This window comes from Poecilia mexicana, unplaced genomic scaffold, assembly GCF_051168715.1.
Source record: "Poecilia mexicana isolate PSO_F unplaced genomic scaffold, ASM5116871v1 scaffold_7, whole genome shotgun sequence".
In the NCBI taxonomy this organism is placed as follows: Eukaryota; Metazoa; Chordata; class Actinopteri; order Cyprinodontiformes; family Poeciliidae; genus Poecilia; species Poecilia mexicana.
In genome coordinates this window covers 5,615,064-5,632,313 of record NW_028263376.1, presented here as the reverse complement: position 1 = coordinate 5,632,313, position 17,250 = coordinate 5,615,064, and the positions used below count along the sequence as shown (strand labels likewise).

The following is a 17,250-nucleotide window of genomic DNA, read 5'->3' as shown; positions in this document are numbered from 1 at the left end:
TAGGACCTCGGGGAGGAGTAACATGTTGTACTAACGGCCTGGTTCTCCATGCGTGTGAAGATGACGTTGAGCATCTGAGTGAGAGTGGCCTTGGCTGTGGTCTGGTTGATGAGGTTGCGGCTGGCCAGGTAAATGTTGTAGCAGGTCCTGACGGTCAGCAGCACCGTGCCCTCATGGATCTCTATGTGCGGGGAAGTCACTGCTGTCAGTAGGGCCTGGATGAACACAACAGGAAGTGAGAACTTCATCACACAGGATGCCTCTGCACCTGCTGAGTCACCACTGCGCTTCCCTTTATCTGTGACTTATTAGAGCCTCTGCTAGAGTTTCAGACTGGTTGCTACAGTGTTCAACTCTTAAAGCAGAAACAAAACAAGTTTTTTTTTACTCTTTGTATAAAACAGAAAGACTGCAGCAACACTTCAGCTTAAAAACATACTGATTATGAGTCTATAAATCTTGTGTCAACAGTTCTAAGTCTGGGTTTACTGCATGACTGACACAATCCCGTTCTAATCAGGATCTGTTTAAGGATCCTGCAGAAGTAAAAGAATGATAAGATACATGTTACATCTTCAAAGCTAAATCATGCTGCTAAATATGGATCAGCAGCACTACAATCAGACTAAGATGGCTTTAGTCAAGGAGTTTGAATCACCTGACCAATAGGACTGTCACAATTCATTTTGTGAATGTTAAATTGTCCTAGATAAAAAAAAAACACTCCAATAAAAAACAAAGTGGAAATCGAAGTCTTTGTAAACAAAAGTGCTCTTCAAAGAAGGAGCTAGTTGAGTCCAATGCATGCAGTCTTTAGTGAAAAGACAGCAAGAAGAAAAAAACTAAAGTCATGCAAAAGGAAATCATTGAGCTTGTTTTAATTTATCATGTGATTTACTGAAACAGTTTTACCAGCCAATATAAAAAAAAAAAAAAACTCTTCTAAAATGTTTCCACGCAGAACATACCACATGAGGGTTACTTTCTGTGCCAACGTGAAGTGAACACATCTCTATATCTCGACTTTAAAAAAAGATAAACAATGAGCACAACAGCTAGCATATCATCACCTTCCTAAAATAACAGCCCAAGGTCAAAAACATTTCAGTGAAAAAATATCACCACATCTTTCTGTCCAAAAGATGTTTTATGCATTAAGAGAAAAAATAAAAATAAAAAAATCACTTTTGGCACTTCAGCCATTATGCAATATGTTGGGAGCGTACCTTGATGATCTGTAGCTGGACTCCCTCATCAGTCTGTGGGCCCTGGAAGCAGTTGCAGATGGTTTCCACCAGGCGGTCGATCAGCCTCTTGCCCGGCGCTTTGTTGTCTGGGGCGTTCCCGGTGATGTGACCGTATGCAATCAGTTTCTACAGGGGAGACAGAAGCATCTGAGCCGGTGATACTTCAGGAGGTTTATGTTCAATGTATAACAATACATCAAATACAAGGTTAAATGAGGTTAGATGGTTAGATGATAACATTAAATGAGGCCACCTGGCAGCAACCCTAAACCATTTTAAACTAAAGCCATCCTGAAGAGGTTATGAGCTAATCCCTCCTCAACCATGCAGACATGATCAGATTAGAGATGCAGAGATCAGATGTCAATATTGGTATCGGTCCCAATATTAAAAAAATAAATAAATAAAATTCTAGCTCGGATATTTGCTTGGTGGTCTGAGCAACATCATGATTTATTAGTTATTTTACATCATATTTTGAATTTCTAATTGCACTTTCTGATCTATTTGAAATAAGGTTTACTGAAGTTTATTTGTATACGTTTGACCAATGTAGTCAACCTATTTGTGTCAGTTTCTTTATTATTTATTTTTACATTGGCTGTTCTACTCCTAATTGCACTGACTGAGCAAGTTAAAGTTGTGTTGTTTTTACATGTTTGACCGAGCTTGAGAAGCTATTGGTGTATTTAAGTGTGCTGTACTGGTGCAGAGTTACCAAATAAATTAGTAATTCAGTACATTTATGTCTGTGTTTATGAAAAAATAAAACGCTTTAAGTCAGTTTAGCAGTATCGGCCGATAGTAAACCTCAGATATTGGTATCAGAAGTGAAAAAAGTGGATCAGTGTATCCCTATCAAAACCCAGCAAAAGCAAATAATAACAGTGGAGGAACTCTGTATTGGTTTGGTTGTCGACTGAGGAAAAGACTTGAACTTGAAATCATTTTTATCAATGCATCACCTATTTCACCAGTGAAGTCGCCTGTGACTACTTCGTTCTGTGTGTTAGGGGTGTAATGAAGCAGGATGACTCCACCCCCTCACTGTATTGGCCCATTCAAAAAGCACATGTTTTGTGAAAGAAGCTACTGTCATCTTGTGGGAGCATCAATGTATTACAACATTGTAAAAGAAGGATTTTCACATCAACCACATAGCAGAAACTGCAACGAAAACATTGAAGTTTTTATATTTAAAATATTACCAAATATAAATGCATTCCTCATCCTTTTACCACAACACTAACTCAAAAGAAGTACAAACTGGATGATAGAACAAGCAACTGTGCCTAACAGGATCATTATTGAATGAAGTCATGAGATCAGACGAGATTCAGAGCCTAGGAAAAAATGTGGAGTCTTTGTTTTAAGTGCACACCAAGCATGTGTAACAGGTGGAGCAAGATTTCACCAACACACCACCCTGCAACATACGGACAGGTAACTGAAAAACACCAGCTGTGGAGAGGAGACTAAAAGAGCTTGGATTTTAATGGCCAAACAGGTGTATATGTGTGTGGTAGTAAAAACAAACCTGCAAACAGTCCAAAGAGGTGCTAACTATCCGGGGGGACTTCGACTGGCAGGCCAGCTCGAAGGGCAGCACATATTTATCAGCTTCGATGTAGTTTGCTTTGGGTGGGACCACCGTGCCATCCCTGGAAGACAGACAGCTTAAAAAACAAAAACAAAACAAAGAACCACATTCTGCATTTTAACATTTTTAAAACAAATAAAGTGTCAGATAATATGATTCACTGTTGCTCTGACACTGCAGAATTCCAGATAATCGGGATTTAAGCTTTAAACCTTATAAACACAAGGGCCTGAGGGCCGCCTGAAGAGCTGCAGCCGCTACTGATTCAAACTGGATTATAATAGTCCTTGGCTCCTCCGCATGCAAGTAGGAATACTTACTTTTGCTTTTCCAGTTCTTCCTTGATTTCATCTAAGACAGGGGAGACAAGAGAGGTCAAATAAGAACATGTATCCAAGGGCTAAAGAGTGAACAGAACATTTCTTTGGCAGACATATTTTAACCTGGCACACAATCCTGTTACAGAGCAGGGTTTAACCTGAGACTGGGTCTGGTTTCAATATGCAGCATTTTACAATACTCAATATTTTACTGAACTTTCATCCCTCATGTCATTTCCCCTGCTACTCTAACTATTCTGACTAATAGCTTCAGATAGGGCTTCACAGTAACGTGTCAAATCAAATGTATTAGAATCCGATAAGGAAGACAGCTGACTTAACTCTAATTCCCTCAGAGGAACTCAGTATTTGCAACATACACAGAAAATGTCCCAATTATAGTTACATTATGATTTCATTACTAGAGATCATAGGAAAGTATGCGCTATACGTAAAGTTTTAATTAGTCCAGGTTCTAAACATAAAATTTAAAAGTCGATCTGCACCAATAAATTGTCCTCAATTTCCTTAATTTTGAGTGATCAGCGATTGGCCATTACTTATACGCAAGACCGATGTCTCATGTGTAGGTAATCTTATCTACTGATCTTATCTGCTTCAATGAATGTCTAAACACCAGCCACTGTCCTGTCTTGCTCTGCTGAGAGAGAGGGCTGACTGACAGACCTGCCCTTCAGGTAAAGTCTACATGTGCTAGATTAAATAGTCCTGTCATGACAATATTTAAAACCTAGGATTAACATACGCTATACTGCCAAAAGTATCGTGCAAGTATTCCAAATTACTGGAATCGGGAGTTCCAATCACTTCCAACGCCAGAGGTGTATAAAATCAAGCACTTAGGCATGCAGACTGTTTTTACAAACATTTGTGAAAGAATTTCATTCCAGTGAGACTGCAGTGAATTCCAGCATGGAACTGTGACAGGATGCCACTTGTGCAACAAATCCAGTCGTGAAATTTCCTCACTCCTAAATATTCCACAGTCAACTGTATTATACGAAAATGGAAGTGTTTGGGAACAACAGTAACTCAGCCCCGAAGCGGTAGGCCATGTAACCTGACGGAGTGGGGACAGCGGATGCTGAAGCGCATAGTGCGAAGAGGTCACCAACTTTCTGCAAAGTCAATCACTACAGACGTCCAAGCTTCATGTGGCCTGCAGATTAGCTTAAGAACAGTGCACAGAGAGCTTCATGGAATGGGTTTCCATGGTCAAGCAGCTGGGTCCAAACCATACATCACAAAGTGCAATGCAAAGCGTCTGATACAGTGATGTAAAGCACGCCGTCACTGGACTCTAGAGCAGTAGAGGCGCATTCTCTCCACTGAAGGCGCCTCAGTGGAGAGAAGAAGAGTGATTTGTCACTCTTCTCTGGAGTGACGAATCATGCTTCTCCATCTGGCAATTTGATGGATGAGTCTTGGTTTGGCGGTTGCAAGGAGAACGATATTTGTTTGATTGCAATATACCAAGTGCAAAGTTTGGTGGAGGGGGGATCATGGTATGGGGTTGTTTTTCAGGAGCTGGGCTTGCCCCCTTAGTTCCAGCAAAAAGAACTCAGTGCTTTAGCATTCAGAGACATTGTGGACGATTCCATGCTTCCAACTTTGTGGGAACAGTTTGGAGCTGATCCCTTCCTCTTCCAACATGAGCAAGGTCCATAAAGACATGGACGGCAGAGTCTGGTGTGGATGAACTTGACTTGAGGTCAGGACTTGGGCCTGCGCAGAGTCCTATCACTTATAAAAAGCTATAGTTATAAAGCTCATATGTGAGGTGAGCGAATACTTTTGGCAATGTAGTGTATTTAAGGCCAACTTATCTTTTTTTCCCCCCCTTATTATTCTTTACAAATTCAAGACATTTTAGGCCAAACTTACTTACGGTTGTGTAATTAAGACTTTTTAAGGCCTTAATTCTAGAAGCATCAATTTAAGACTAAGGATGCAGGCATCATGTTAAGACAGGAAAAAATAAGAGGTAGCTTTTAGCACAACATAGCACAGAGGTGTCAAAGTATCAATCACTAAATGATTTGCACAAATGTGATTTAAACTATACCAATTCCATCTAGATATTTTTTAAAGTACAATAGGAGGACCTTTTACTTTCCTTGTAGGTAAAAGTAGAATTATGTTTTTTTGTTAATAAAACTGAATGAAGTGAGTGGTTGCCATATGTTATTAAAAAGCCTAAACCATTATTTTATGCTATGATGCCTTATTATTGAGATCTATGAATGCAGAGACTAAATTAGACAAAACCATCTAGCACCAAAATACAGAATGCAAGATGACATGGTGTGTAAAATCTGCAAGGTCATGGAGGAAATGAAATAAGTAAGAACTTCTCTACAGCTAAAGGCTGAACAAAAGATAGAACTTTTTTATATACGTTTATAACCAGAATGAAACTGCTAGGGTTCACCGCTAAATTTAGATGACAACGGGCAAATGAAGACATTCACAATTGTAATTATAAAATACAGCAGCAGCAGTAGTATAGTTTGTGTTTTTAAACTTAGGTTAGTCAAAATTATACATACAGGCTCATTTGTACACATAGTCACTCCTGTTAATAATTGACTAAATGTCCATTGTCAAGTTGTACTTTGACCACATCCTTATTGTCGCCATCAAGAAGCTACTGGAATATATTTGGCAGCGTGTGTGGCCATTCCTTTGCTTCTTTCAGAAGATGGAAAATTTGCTATAATGTTCAGGAACTGCCAAATGTCACCCCATGAACATGATCAGTGAAATTTGCAGCTGCTCATGCATATGGACAAGACAAAGACGGCTTTTCCAGTCAGACAACATTTGAGCTTTTTGACCACAATGACCAAAGTATGTTGAGAGCGGGAGGGCTTTGTTTGTCTGCTAGTTGTATGGGGAATTGCAAAAAGTGCATAGAGTAATGAAGTCAAACACTCAACTTCTTCTCAAAGCAGTAGTTAGATGGTTGAAACTTGGACATAGTTCCTCATATCCTCATCTTTCCAAACTTACAGCCACACAAAGATTTAAAATGGAGCGGCAAAAGCAAACGAGGTGGATTAGCAATGTTTGCCAGCTGATTGTGTCATCCAGGATGTGTTATTGTGGAATATCCTCTCTGCTGCCTGGGGATTGAGCTGTTAGCATGTCGTCACACTATCATAAAGCAACAGTCTTCAGTCAGAGGCCTCTTCAGATTTATTGCAAGACTGACTGCTACCTGAGATCCTTCCTGCCAACAAGGACTCTTCGAAGATACTTGGATGATATGAGCTACAACATTTAACTTCCCTTCGAGATAAAATATTTTTGAAATAGCTCTAAAATAATCCCAGAAACACTCAACTGCTGGTTTATGCAATAGACAGAAGTTAGTTAAGTAAGTAATCTTTTGGGATATCTTTGACCCCGGAGATGTTGCAAATTCATGGATTATGCACGAAAGTAACGCCTGTATAAAAAAAACAGACCAATTAAAGTGTTCTGCTAACAGCAGTACAACATCCAGCAGAATCTTGTTAATGGATAAAAAAAGCATTTGATCAAAGTCCATCTTCCTAGGAAACATTTGCCTAAATATTAGGAGTGTACAGTTATATTCGAGTCTGCATGTATTATTTAAGAAGATCTACAAAACAATGAAACTTGTGCACTCGATCCCTGCTATTACAAATCAATACAGTACATTTGTTTAATGTTTAACTGTTCTACCATGGAAAAAGAAATGCATAATTAAAAGTCTAAATTGAATGTCTATAAACCACTGAGTAGCACATTTTTGTTATATAAACAGCTGCAAATTAAAAAGACAGGTGTTATTTCTGTTGGAGATTGAGAAAAAAACAACAACCACAACTTAGGAATCATGCTTTTGCTGTTCCAAGATCCACACCATCTGATTCATATTAACCAATAAACAATATGATAAACTCACTGTGTCATTTCTGATAGTGGGTTACACATTTATGTTAAATGTCACACTCATATAGATCCTGTGGAGGCTTAAAGCCTTTAAAACAGCACTATCTGGGTATGATGCTTAAAATAAATGGTTACAATAGATAAAATGTCCACAGGAAAGCTTCGAGAAATTAGGTGAATAACTTCAATGTTTCACTTCAAACTGGTCTGTCAGGTGACCAAGCAAGTCATCAAATCCTATGAATACTCCTGAGTGTAAACAAATACTAGACTGAAGGAGAAAGCATTAACGCACATGCATAGCTAGCTCTCATCGGACCTGATAGGGAGGTCATTTCAGACCAAACACAGGCGGTTTGAGCTAATAAACACCAAAGACACCGTGAGCTCAGCAGCATGACGTATGTAACACTATCTGTGAATGTGTTCAATGGAAAAGCAGGCCGGGTAGAGTATCCGGGAGTTGGATAGCTCCTGTGTGTGTGTGTGTGCGCACAGCAGGACTGGACTGTCTGGCTGGGTGACAGTGCTACGTACAACGCACCCATTGGTCTGTTTGGCTAAACTAGCCACAGCGAGCTAACGACAGCTATATTTCAAACCGATGATAATAGTCATAGTTTAGCACACGGAGGAGAGCCAATATCAAACTGTGAGAGTGGTGGCAACACATAGCGACACACCACTGCCTTTAATCATTAGCTGACAGCTGAGCGTGAAGGAAAGGCCATCAAAGTGCACGAAGCTGAAGTTAGCTTCCGATATGACGGTTGATTAAAGGGCTATTTCGTAATTTTTGGTATCTGAATAAATTATGCGCCTTGTATTTTTTTATGCATTACAAACTGTGCTTAATATTAATAAATAAATTAAAGCTTGGTTGAGTGACACCGTAATTGCATTTGTGTAAATTTAAAGAGTTTTTCAATTATTTTTGGGGGAGAGATGTAGGGGGTGTCTATGATCAAGTCCAGATGGAAAAACACATCTTAAAAGACTCGTTAAAGCCTAAATACTCGTTAAGCCTAAATACATTTGTTTGAAATCACAATGTTTGATGTGGGAACAGAAAATGGCTAATTCAATATACCCCCAACAACAAGCTAGACACAACGAAATACATGAAATGTGACCCATAAAACGGTGTGTCGGAACCAGAAACCTAACATAAAGCACCTACCGAGCGCCACCTGACAGGCTTTGCGCAGCTGGCTGTGTTGGCTCCTCTTCAATTCCTTATCCGACAGGATTTTCTCCAGCGCCCTGGACAGAAACATGCTCTTGGTTTTACTGTTTTCCGACTGCGAGTGCTGCCGTTGCTGCTCCCGTGGCGGCCGCTGTCGCTGCTCCTGCATCTCTCGGTCGAGTAACCGTTCCTCTCCTCAGGCCGTCATGTTCGGCCTGGCCCCCGCGAAGAAAGCAGGTAACGAGGGAAGCTAGCAAAAGCCAGGCTATCGGTGTCTGTCCAGTAGGGGTTCTATCTCAGCTCCAGCGCCGCCATGCTGGCTACACGTCACGTCATGTGATGGTGATGCTCAGCTACTAGTGTGTGTCGCTCGAAACCGAGCCGGTACCTTGGGTTCTTCTAGTTTACCCTAAACAGTAACAACTATGTCCTGTTTGTGCCAGCGGACGTCATTCTGGCAAAATGTTTATTTTATTACTTTTCTTTTAAACATTAGGCTAGAAAATAAAAAGTTTATACATTACTATAATTATTCTTTGCATGGTTGTATACAAACAAACTCATTAAATATAAGAACTTGGCTTAGCTATTAATTGAAAGAACTGGAGCTAAGTAATGAACTTTAGGAACTTGGGACTCGCTTGCTTGCGCTGAACATGATCCGAATCCAGGAAAACATCCGGAATTTCCATGACTGTCTCACTGACCTGTCATGGTCTGACAACAGAACAGTCCAAGATGGACAAAAATAGTCTTATTGTCCAGTAGTTTGTTTAAACAAAAAGGGTACTTAACATGATCGAACTTTTAAAGTACCACTTTTTAGAACTTTTTCAATCAGTCCTTTGAAGTAAAATACGGCGAAACTATTGCAAGCCCATTTACTAACATTGTGTCAGTCAGTTGATACTCAATTCATTAAGGGACAGATGTTGAATATTTTAGACCTCTAAGGGGCGCTCACGTGTCAACTAAACACAATTTCCTATGGTTCTAATAGTTTATCTGAATAATAATCTCTTGCTTGGTTCTTGTATTATATTGTCATTTTATTATATTGTTCTTGTCAGAAATATTGTCATTCTGACAATATTTTTAGTCTATGATTTCGTTTTTATTCTACTCATTAAAAAACATGTTTAAATACTTTACAGGAAAAACAAATGTTACACTTAAAAGGTAATATTAATTTCCATTATTATGATTCTGCTCACAATTCAATTAAAGGTAAAAGACTAGATTTCTCCACGCTAGTGTCGGAGGCCTTGCTTTCTCAAGTAATAACTGCTCCTCCGACACATTTTCATTCAAACCTTTGTGAAGAATTCTGTGTGGACTATTAACTATAATTATATTTTGAAGCGTAGCGAGTAAAAAAACAACTTTTTTCTTTACGTTATGAGTTTGAAAACTGGCTAAACGTGTCACTTAAGCTTCCACTATTGTTTACGCACCGCTGAACCGCTCAAGTTTCGCAGGTTGAGTTTTACAAACTGTCCACCAGATGGCGATAAAACACAGGGAAGGTTTTAATAATTCCTCTTTCTGAACGATGTTTATTCAGCGGTTGTAATCTTGCTGAGCATCCTGGATTTGTGGATTTATAAAAGCAAATAAAATGGTTGTTAATGGTGAATAGAAAAAGTATCCAGCTGGTCATAGATATGAGTGCAATTCTGAGAAAAACAATTTGAGAATGGTTTTCTTTGGCTTTTATTACGTGCACAAAAATGTCCATGTTTTGTTGCACCATTTCCTGGAAAATTGGAAGGCGCTTTGCTTTGTTACAGGAGAAAAATGGTAAAAGTATTTATTGTTAATAAACACTACTATTGCTATTAATCTTAATTAATCTACATTGTTCATCAGTCAGAATTACTTGTAGGCCAAAAAAAGAAATAAAGCATTTCTAAAACAGTTGAAAATCCACTCATCCATCATCATACACGCTTATCCCTAGTGGGGCAGCGATGGGAGCTGGTGCCCATCGCCAGCGGTAAACGGGCAAGATGCAGGGTACACCCTGAACAGCATGCCCACAGCTTAAAAGAAAAATAAAAGAAATTATATAATGACTAATTTCAAGGGACAGTACTTTTGCAAGGCTCTGTATGCAATTTGTCCACATATTAAAGACAAAAACGGCAAGTATTGCTACATATTAGTTTATTGTATCCAGCTCCGCCAGTCAGCAGTTACAGGTGTGCATCTACTTTTTCTTATATCTCCAGTTCAACCTTATAACAATATCCTTCAGATGATAAAAATGTCCACCATACATATAAGCATTGATATGAAAATACTGACATTCTTCATTACAAATCTACATCACAGGATTTATCTGGCTAGAAAAAAAAAATATTACCTGATCACTTAAAAACAGTCGACACCAAACATCTGCCTATGTGGTTGTTAATACAACTGTCTCGCTGTCACCAAAAATAATAATTCACAGTATGAGAAAAGAAAATAGAAATAGTGTTTAATTTATTTAGCAGAGATTCTCCTGAAGCTTTAAACAGAGCGGTAAAATCTATAGAAATTATTTCTAAAGAAATCTCTACTGTACCTGGAGATTTATGACCAAAAACAAAAAATCAAATGATCATGAATACACAACAAAAAAAACCAAACATATCTGTTATAAAAATATAATAGCATAATGTGTACAAAGAAAGAAAATATGAAGAAGATTACAGAATAAATAAAAAAATGTTGATGTAGTTACAATTCCAGTGTCCTGTGCTGTAGTTCAGAGATAAAGCTAATAAAGTAATAATTATAGATTTCCATTTAGAGTATGGTTCATTGCTACAACCCCTGGCAAAAAGTATGGAATCACCAGTGTTGGATGAGCAGTCATTCAGACATTTCATGCTGTAAAACAAACTCGGATCAAAAACATGACACAATATTAAGGTCGTTCCAAAGTGCAACTTGTTGGCTTTCAGGAACACTCAAAGAAATGAAGAGAAAACATTGTGGAAGTCAGTGAATGATACTTTTATTGACCAAACACAGGGAAATAAATATGGAATCACTCAATTCTGAGGAAAAAAGTATGGAATCATGAAAAACACATAAACAAAAGACCATTCAAAATACATCACTAGTATTTAGTTGCACCATCTTTGGCTTTTATAACAGCTTTTAGTCTCTGAGGCATGGACTTGATGAGGGACAAACAGTATTTGGTGCCTACTCTCTTTGATAGCAGTTGCCAGATCAGCTTTGCAGGTTGGAGCCTTCTTGTGGAACATTTTTTTCAATCTCCACCACAGGTTTTCTATTGGGTTGAGATCTGGACTATTTGCAGGCCATGACATCGACTGAATGTGTCTTTCTTCAAGGAATGCCTTCACTGTTTTTGCCCTATGGCACGATGCATTGTCATCTTGGAAAATTATTTCATCATCTCCAAACATCTGTTCAATTGAAGGGATGAGAAAACTGTCCAAAATGTCAATGTAAACTTGTGCATTGATAGAAGAATTAACCACAGTCATCTCCCCAGTGCCTTTGCCTGACATGCAGCCCCATATCATCAAGGACTGTGGAAATTTGGTTGTTTTCTTCAGGCAGGCCTCTTCATAAATCTCACTGGAACGGCACCAAACAAAAGTTCCAGCATCATCACCTTGTCCAATGCAGATTCTTGACTCATCACTGAAGACAACTTTCATCCAGTCATCCACAGTCCATGATTGCCTCTCCTTAGCCCATCGGAATCTTGTTCTTTTATGGTTAGGTGTCAATGCTGGTTTTCATTTAGCTTTCCTGTATTGAAATCCCACCTCCTTTAGGCGATTTCTTACGGTTCGGTCACATACATTGACTCCAGCTTCCTCCCATTTATGCTTCATCTGTTTAGTTGTACTTTTTTGGTTTTCAAGACAAATGACCTTTAGTTGTTTGTCTTGACGCTTTAATGTCTTTCTTGGTCTACCAGTACGCTTGGCTTTAACAACCATTCCATGCTGTTTGTGTTTGGACCATATCTTGGATACAGCTGACTGTGAACAGCCCACATCTTTAGCAACCATGCGTGAAGGGTTACCTTCTTCAAGAAGTTTCACAATCCTCTCTTTTGTTTCAAGGGACATTTCTCTTGTTGGAGTCATGGTTCTCGCCACTCCACTTCGTCCAGCAGCCCTCCAAGGTGTCATGACTGCAGGTGTTTTGAACTGCACACTAACGGGCACATCTAATCTGGGGCAGGTGTCCATTTAGGGAAAGGAAATAGACTGGGTGTGTCCTTTTTTCTACCTCCAATTTGAGTGATTCCATACTTTTTTCCTCAGAATTGAGTGATTCCATATTTATTTCCCTGTGTTTGGTCAATAAAAGTATCATTCACTGACTTCCACAATGTTTTCTCTTCATTTCTTTGAGTGTTCCTGAAAGCCAACAAGTTGCACTTTGGAATGACCTTAATATTGTATCATGTTTTTGATCCGAGTTTGTTTTACAGCATGAAATGTCTGAATGACTGCTCATCCAACACTGGTGATTCCATACTTTTTGCCAGGGGTTGTATGCTTAGTGCTGGGAATGCTGCATTTTGTGGACCACACACAAGGCCAAAAACATCAAACGTAGTAAGTACCCTGTGCTGTTATAAAAACATCTTTTAATCAGTCATGGAATTTCACAATCTAAAAGCCTCAGATCGTAAACACAGCTACAAATTATGAACATGAGCATTGCCTCAATTTAAATGAATATACTTTCACTTGCATAATTTGTTAAAAGTGACAGTGTGGACCCTGGTTTTATGTGCAACAGTAAAATAAATGCTAAAGTAAGACTTAGCACTTCAATAAGGAGAATAGATGCTTGAAAATCCAGTCTACGTGCTCTCACTTTACAGAGGGAGTTTGCAACAGAAATGGACGTACTATTTATGGTTATGTCTGGAATTGAAAGGGTTTCAATTCAATTATTTCAAGATATTATTCTAAAAACATTTAAAATATTAGACCAAAGGATAAAACCCACCAACATTTCAGTACCACCTGGAACCACCAGAGGGGGTCATTTTTTCCCCAGATGACATTTAAGTTTTTAGTGATTGTTCGTTCATTATTTTGTGCTTCCTTGTGTTTTTACTGAAGTTTATGAGTCAAACTGAAGAGTGAAGTATGTGAACTGGTATTGCTAATAATATTACTGTACTGTATCAGATTGTTCTATATGACATCATTACAACGTGTGCACCCTTCAAAAATCTATATATTTATCATAATTATTCCAGAATCTGAGCAAAAATTTCACTTTGTTTTGCTGAGTATGCATCATTTCAGTTTCAGTGAGGCATAAACCCACAGTAGATCCTCTGTGGATCTACTTTTACATCACCATAATGCTTTCATTTTAGTCATTTACTTCAGAGATGATATAGACTTAAAAAAAAAATAAGTCACTGGAGGTTAAATTGAAGAGAATTCAAGAAAGTGCAGAACACAGACAGGGCAAAAATGGCTCCTTTGGTGGTTCTTAGACAGATTATTATCATGTGGTTCATAATACGGCACGGCCTCACCTTTAACAAAGAGAGAGAGTTTGTGTCAGCTGTACCTGCAGCTGTGTGTTCAGCAGTGACTCAACCTCAGCAGGGACACAGACACGTCATCTAACTCACCTCAGAGGTTGTGTTTACCAACATGGTTACAGCAACGCTATTTTTGGACCGTCAGCACGCTTGTCAATGTATTACAGCTGAATGGAAATGGGGGATTTGATGGGAATGATGGCAAATGGCAGACGAGTTAGAGAAAATCCTGTTTGTAAAATTGTGTTTAAAAAACCCCCACTAATCTAAATTCCATTTCTGAAAGCATTTGGGCATGTTTTGAATCCTTATCACATATACATTTTTGTGGTTTACACTTTGAGTCCTGGAGTTTGTGCAGAGTTCATGCTAACATGCACTCCAGATTAGAATTTTATTTATTGGGATTTTTTTTTGGGCTGTTCAAACATCTTCACCAATGGCGCTAAAAAGTCTATCTATATCTTTATGAAGTCATGGCATGATTTAGATAATGGCTGAATAATCTTAAATATATTGATCCAGAAAGAACCATGAAAATCACATTCACATTATTTCGCAAGTCGACCAAATGGCAGGGGAAACAATCATGAGAAGTAGGAGTGCAATATGAAGGACAGATAGCATGATTCATTCACAGATATCTTATTCTGGAGTTAATCAACCCCCAAAAATTAGTCTTCTAAGAAAAAAATAATCTCCATGAATAGCAATGAAAATAAAGCAGGTTTCAGAGTAAAATGTTTTCTCTGAGGCCATGTGATAATAATGATAACCTTCTTTTTGCAGTCGGTCACCCTTACAATGAGGTACAAAAAGGAAGAAGGGTAATAACAGTGGTTAAAAACCATCAAAACAAAGACTTGCTAGGTTGCTGGAAAGTAGTGTTTACCATTTGAATGAAGTAAATGTAAAAAGAAGAAAAGCAGGTGATTGGAGGGGATTGTCAACTAATAACTGAGCTAGAGAGTAGGGGTGCACTGATAAATCGGCCCTGATTTCCTTAATTTTGGGAGATCAGCAATCAGCAGATATTTGCATAAGACACTGATCTTATTCACCAATCTTATCCATCACCGGTCTTAATTAGCAACTTCTCAGACCATAAAGAAAAAAAAATGGTATCAACCAAAATTGGAATTGGTGAATCCTTAGCAAAGATTGTTTGTAATGCCATGGAGCCAACTTGTTCAATGAAAATATTTGAAGACCAAATGAGGGTGTTGAGTTTACCAGTTAAAAAGCTAAAACCCACAAACTGCACTGGTTCTGAGATGAACTGGAGAGCAGCAGTGGCTCTGTGTTCCTTCTGATCACCACTATGGCACTCCAGCGTGATGATTGGCATGTAGGGAGCAGCATATGGTGCGGTGTTTGACGTTCAACACATACCCATATAACTGTGCTCCTCAGATGAGGCCACTGAATGCGATTGAGATGCTGCTGCAGTGATCAGTGTGTTGAAACCCAGTCTACAGTGTGATGACTGTGCCCTCCTCCTCCAGGTTCCGCCTCTCCTTCGCTCTGTCGGGGGACGGCGTGGTGGAACTGGCATTGGTGTTGGTCAGAGATCCGCTGCTGCCGCCGCTGCCACGCAGGTTCCCGTTGGCATTTATGGAGAAGGCAGAGCCGGAATTGGCGGCAGTGGCGGTGCGAAGGTTGAGGTGCGGTTCATAGCGAGGCAGAGACGGCATGCTGTAGTTCGACGGAGTGCGCCGAATGGTCTCCGCCTCGCCCCCCATTTCGATCACCACGTCCTCGTCGTCTTCGTCGCTCTCCAGCTCCCCAACGGAGAAGTTCTGGATGATGTGTGTCGGCCCGGCGATGGCAGCTGCACCATGGGGTAAATAGCCATGGTAACTGGCACCGTTGTCCGACGAACTACCAGAGGCAGCACCTCCACCTACTCCACCGCCGCGAACGACATTGTTCCGCTGATTGGCAGGCTTCACGGTGATGATGAGGTTGTGGCTGTTGGCAATCATCATGTCCGTCACCTGGTCCAGAGACTTGCCCACCACCTCGATGCCATTCACCTCCAGAACCTCGTCGTTGACAGCCAGCAGGCCTGTGCTTTCAGCCAGGCCGCCGGGCACCAGGCGAGAGATGAAGATCCCTGGGACCTTCTCCAGGCCCTGTGGAGTCACTCGCACGCTTGAGCCGTCGCGGATATAGAAACCCAAGGGCTTCTCCTGACCATGCTTGTACAGACGGACACGCCTGTGCGTCTCCGGGAGGATGTCCACGTCGATGATGGACGACACAGGGCGGAAGTCTTTCGGGAGGCTTATGATCACTGGAGGCTTTTTCTTGTTGGGGTCAGGCCGCAGAAGAACCGCAGAGAGCACCGTATTCTTCTTCCTGGTCAGTGAGTCTGTACCAAATGTTGTGTAATCAGCTTCCTCTGCAAAACACAAGAGAGAGGAAGTTAAAAAAAAAAAAAGGCGAAGTAGAGAAGGGGAAGATGGAGGACAAATAAAAAATGAAAAGTGATTTAAACAGAAGTAACTTCTTTTTATGTATGCATTTCCCAATAATCAAGTGTTGTTTTGTAGCACAATCATTAATACAGTTCCTGTTACTTCAGTTAACTTTAGTTGTTATAAAAATGCCATATATATATCAATAAATGACTATAAAATTTCACTCTCTAATTTTGCAACTTGTAAGTGGCCCTATGTCTCTTTAAGACGCTCCTGCTCTTTCTGAAACTCTGCCTTCAAGAAGTCATCACAACAGCACTCCTATTAACCCTTTAACAATGTTTTACCAGCGTTGTTCTGAAAGTAGCTTCAGTAATGAGTTCAGCAGATGCGCAGCACCACCAGGTGTTTGCTAATTGCTGCTGGCTAGTTTGAAGGAGTTTAGTGGGTGAGGTGTAGAGGCAGGGTTAAATGGTTGCCATGGTAGATTTAAGGATTTCTAAAACATGCATGAAAGAGTCAAAGCAACACAAACTTAAAGTTGATTTTACATAATACTATCCCTTTAAGGCTGCCACACATGAAACAGTTTCTACGCCTGAAACTCTGTTTCATCATGTAATTTGAGACCAATTTTATTTTATTTTTTTTTAATTTTTTTTGCTCTCAGCCTGAGGCATTGCTGGAAGAAGGATTCTGACTGCTCCCTTTTGGTCGCACTGATGAAAAAAATCCACCACAGCCAACAAGTAGCTTGGCAAGTCGACTTTTGAAAATCAGGTTTTTCCATCTTGCTGAAGCCAAAAATGTCCCCTCCTTATGCTGCATCGAACCCTGCAGGTGCATGTGGTGAGCTGATATTCTGCATTATTCATTTACCAGGCATATGGTTGGCTTGGCAGAATGTTCACATGAAATTTCTACAACCCCTGGCAAAAAGTATGGAATCACCAGTCTTGGATGAGCACTCATTCAGACATT

General features: G+C 39.7%; 2 protein-coding genes across 2 annotated transcripts in view; both read right to left on the bottom strand.

Moving 5' to 3' along the window:
* The window catches only part of arfgef2 (ARF guanine nucleotide exchange factor 2), a 29,348-nt gene extending 20,695 nt beyond the window's left edge, over positions 1–8,653 (bottom strand). Inside the window, exons 1-5 of the mRNA XM_015013019.2 lie at positions 8,290–8,653; positions 3,168–3,198; positions 2,785–2,908; positions 1,227–1,373; positions 36–215 (exon numbers count right to left, since the gene is read on the bottom strand). Of these exons, the coding sequence (XP_014868505.2) occupies positions 36–215; positions 1,227–1,373; positions 2,785–2,908; positions 3,168–3,198; positions 8,290–8,464 (657 nt within the window). The 5' untranslated portion in view covers positions 8,465–8,653. The remainder of the gene's footprint in view (positions 1–35; positions 216–1,226; positions 1,374–2,784; positions 2,909–3,167; positions 3,199–8,289) is intronic.
* A 3,931-nt stretch (positions 8,654–12,584) lies between these two features.
* Positions 12,585–17,250, bottom strand: part of pard6b (par-6 partitioning defective 6 homolog beta (C. elegans)) — a 30,715-nt gene continuing 26,049 nt past the window's right edge. The window contains exon 3 of the mRNA XM_015013023.2: positions 12,585–16,250. Within this exon, the coding sequence (XP_014868509.1) occupies positions 15,319–16,250 (932 nt within the window). The 3' untranslated portion in view covers positions 12,585–15,318. The remainder of the gene's footprint in view (positions 16,251–17,250) is intronic.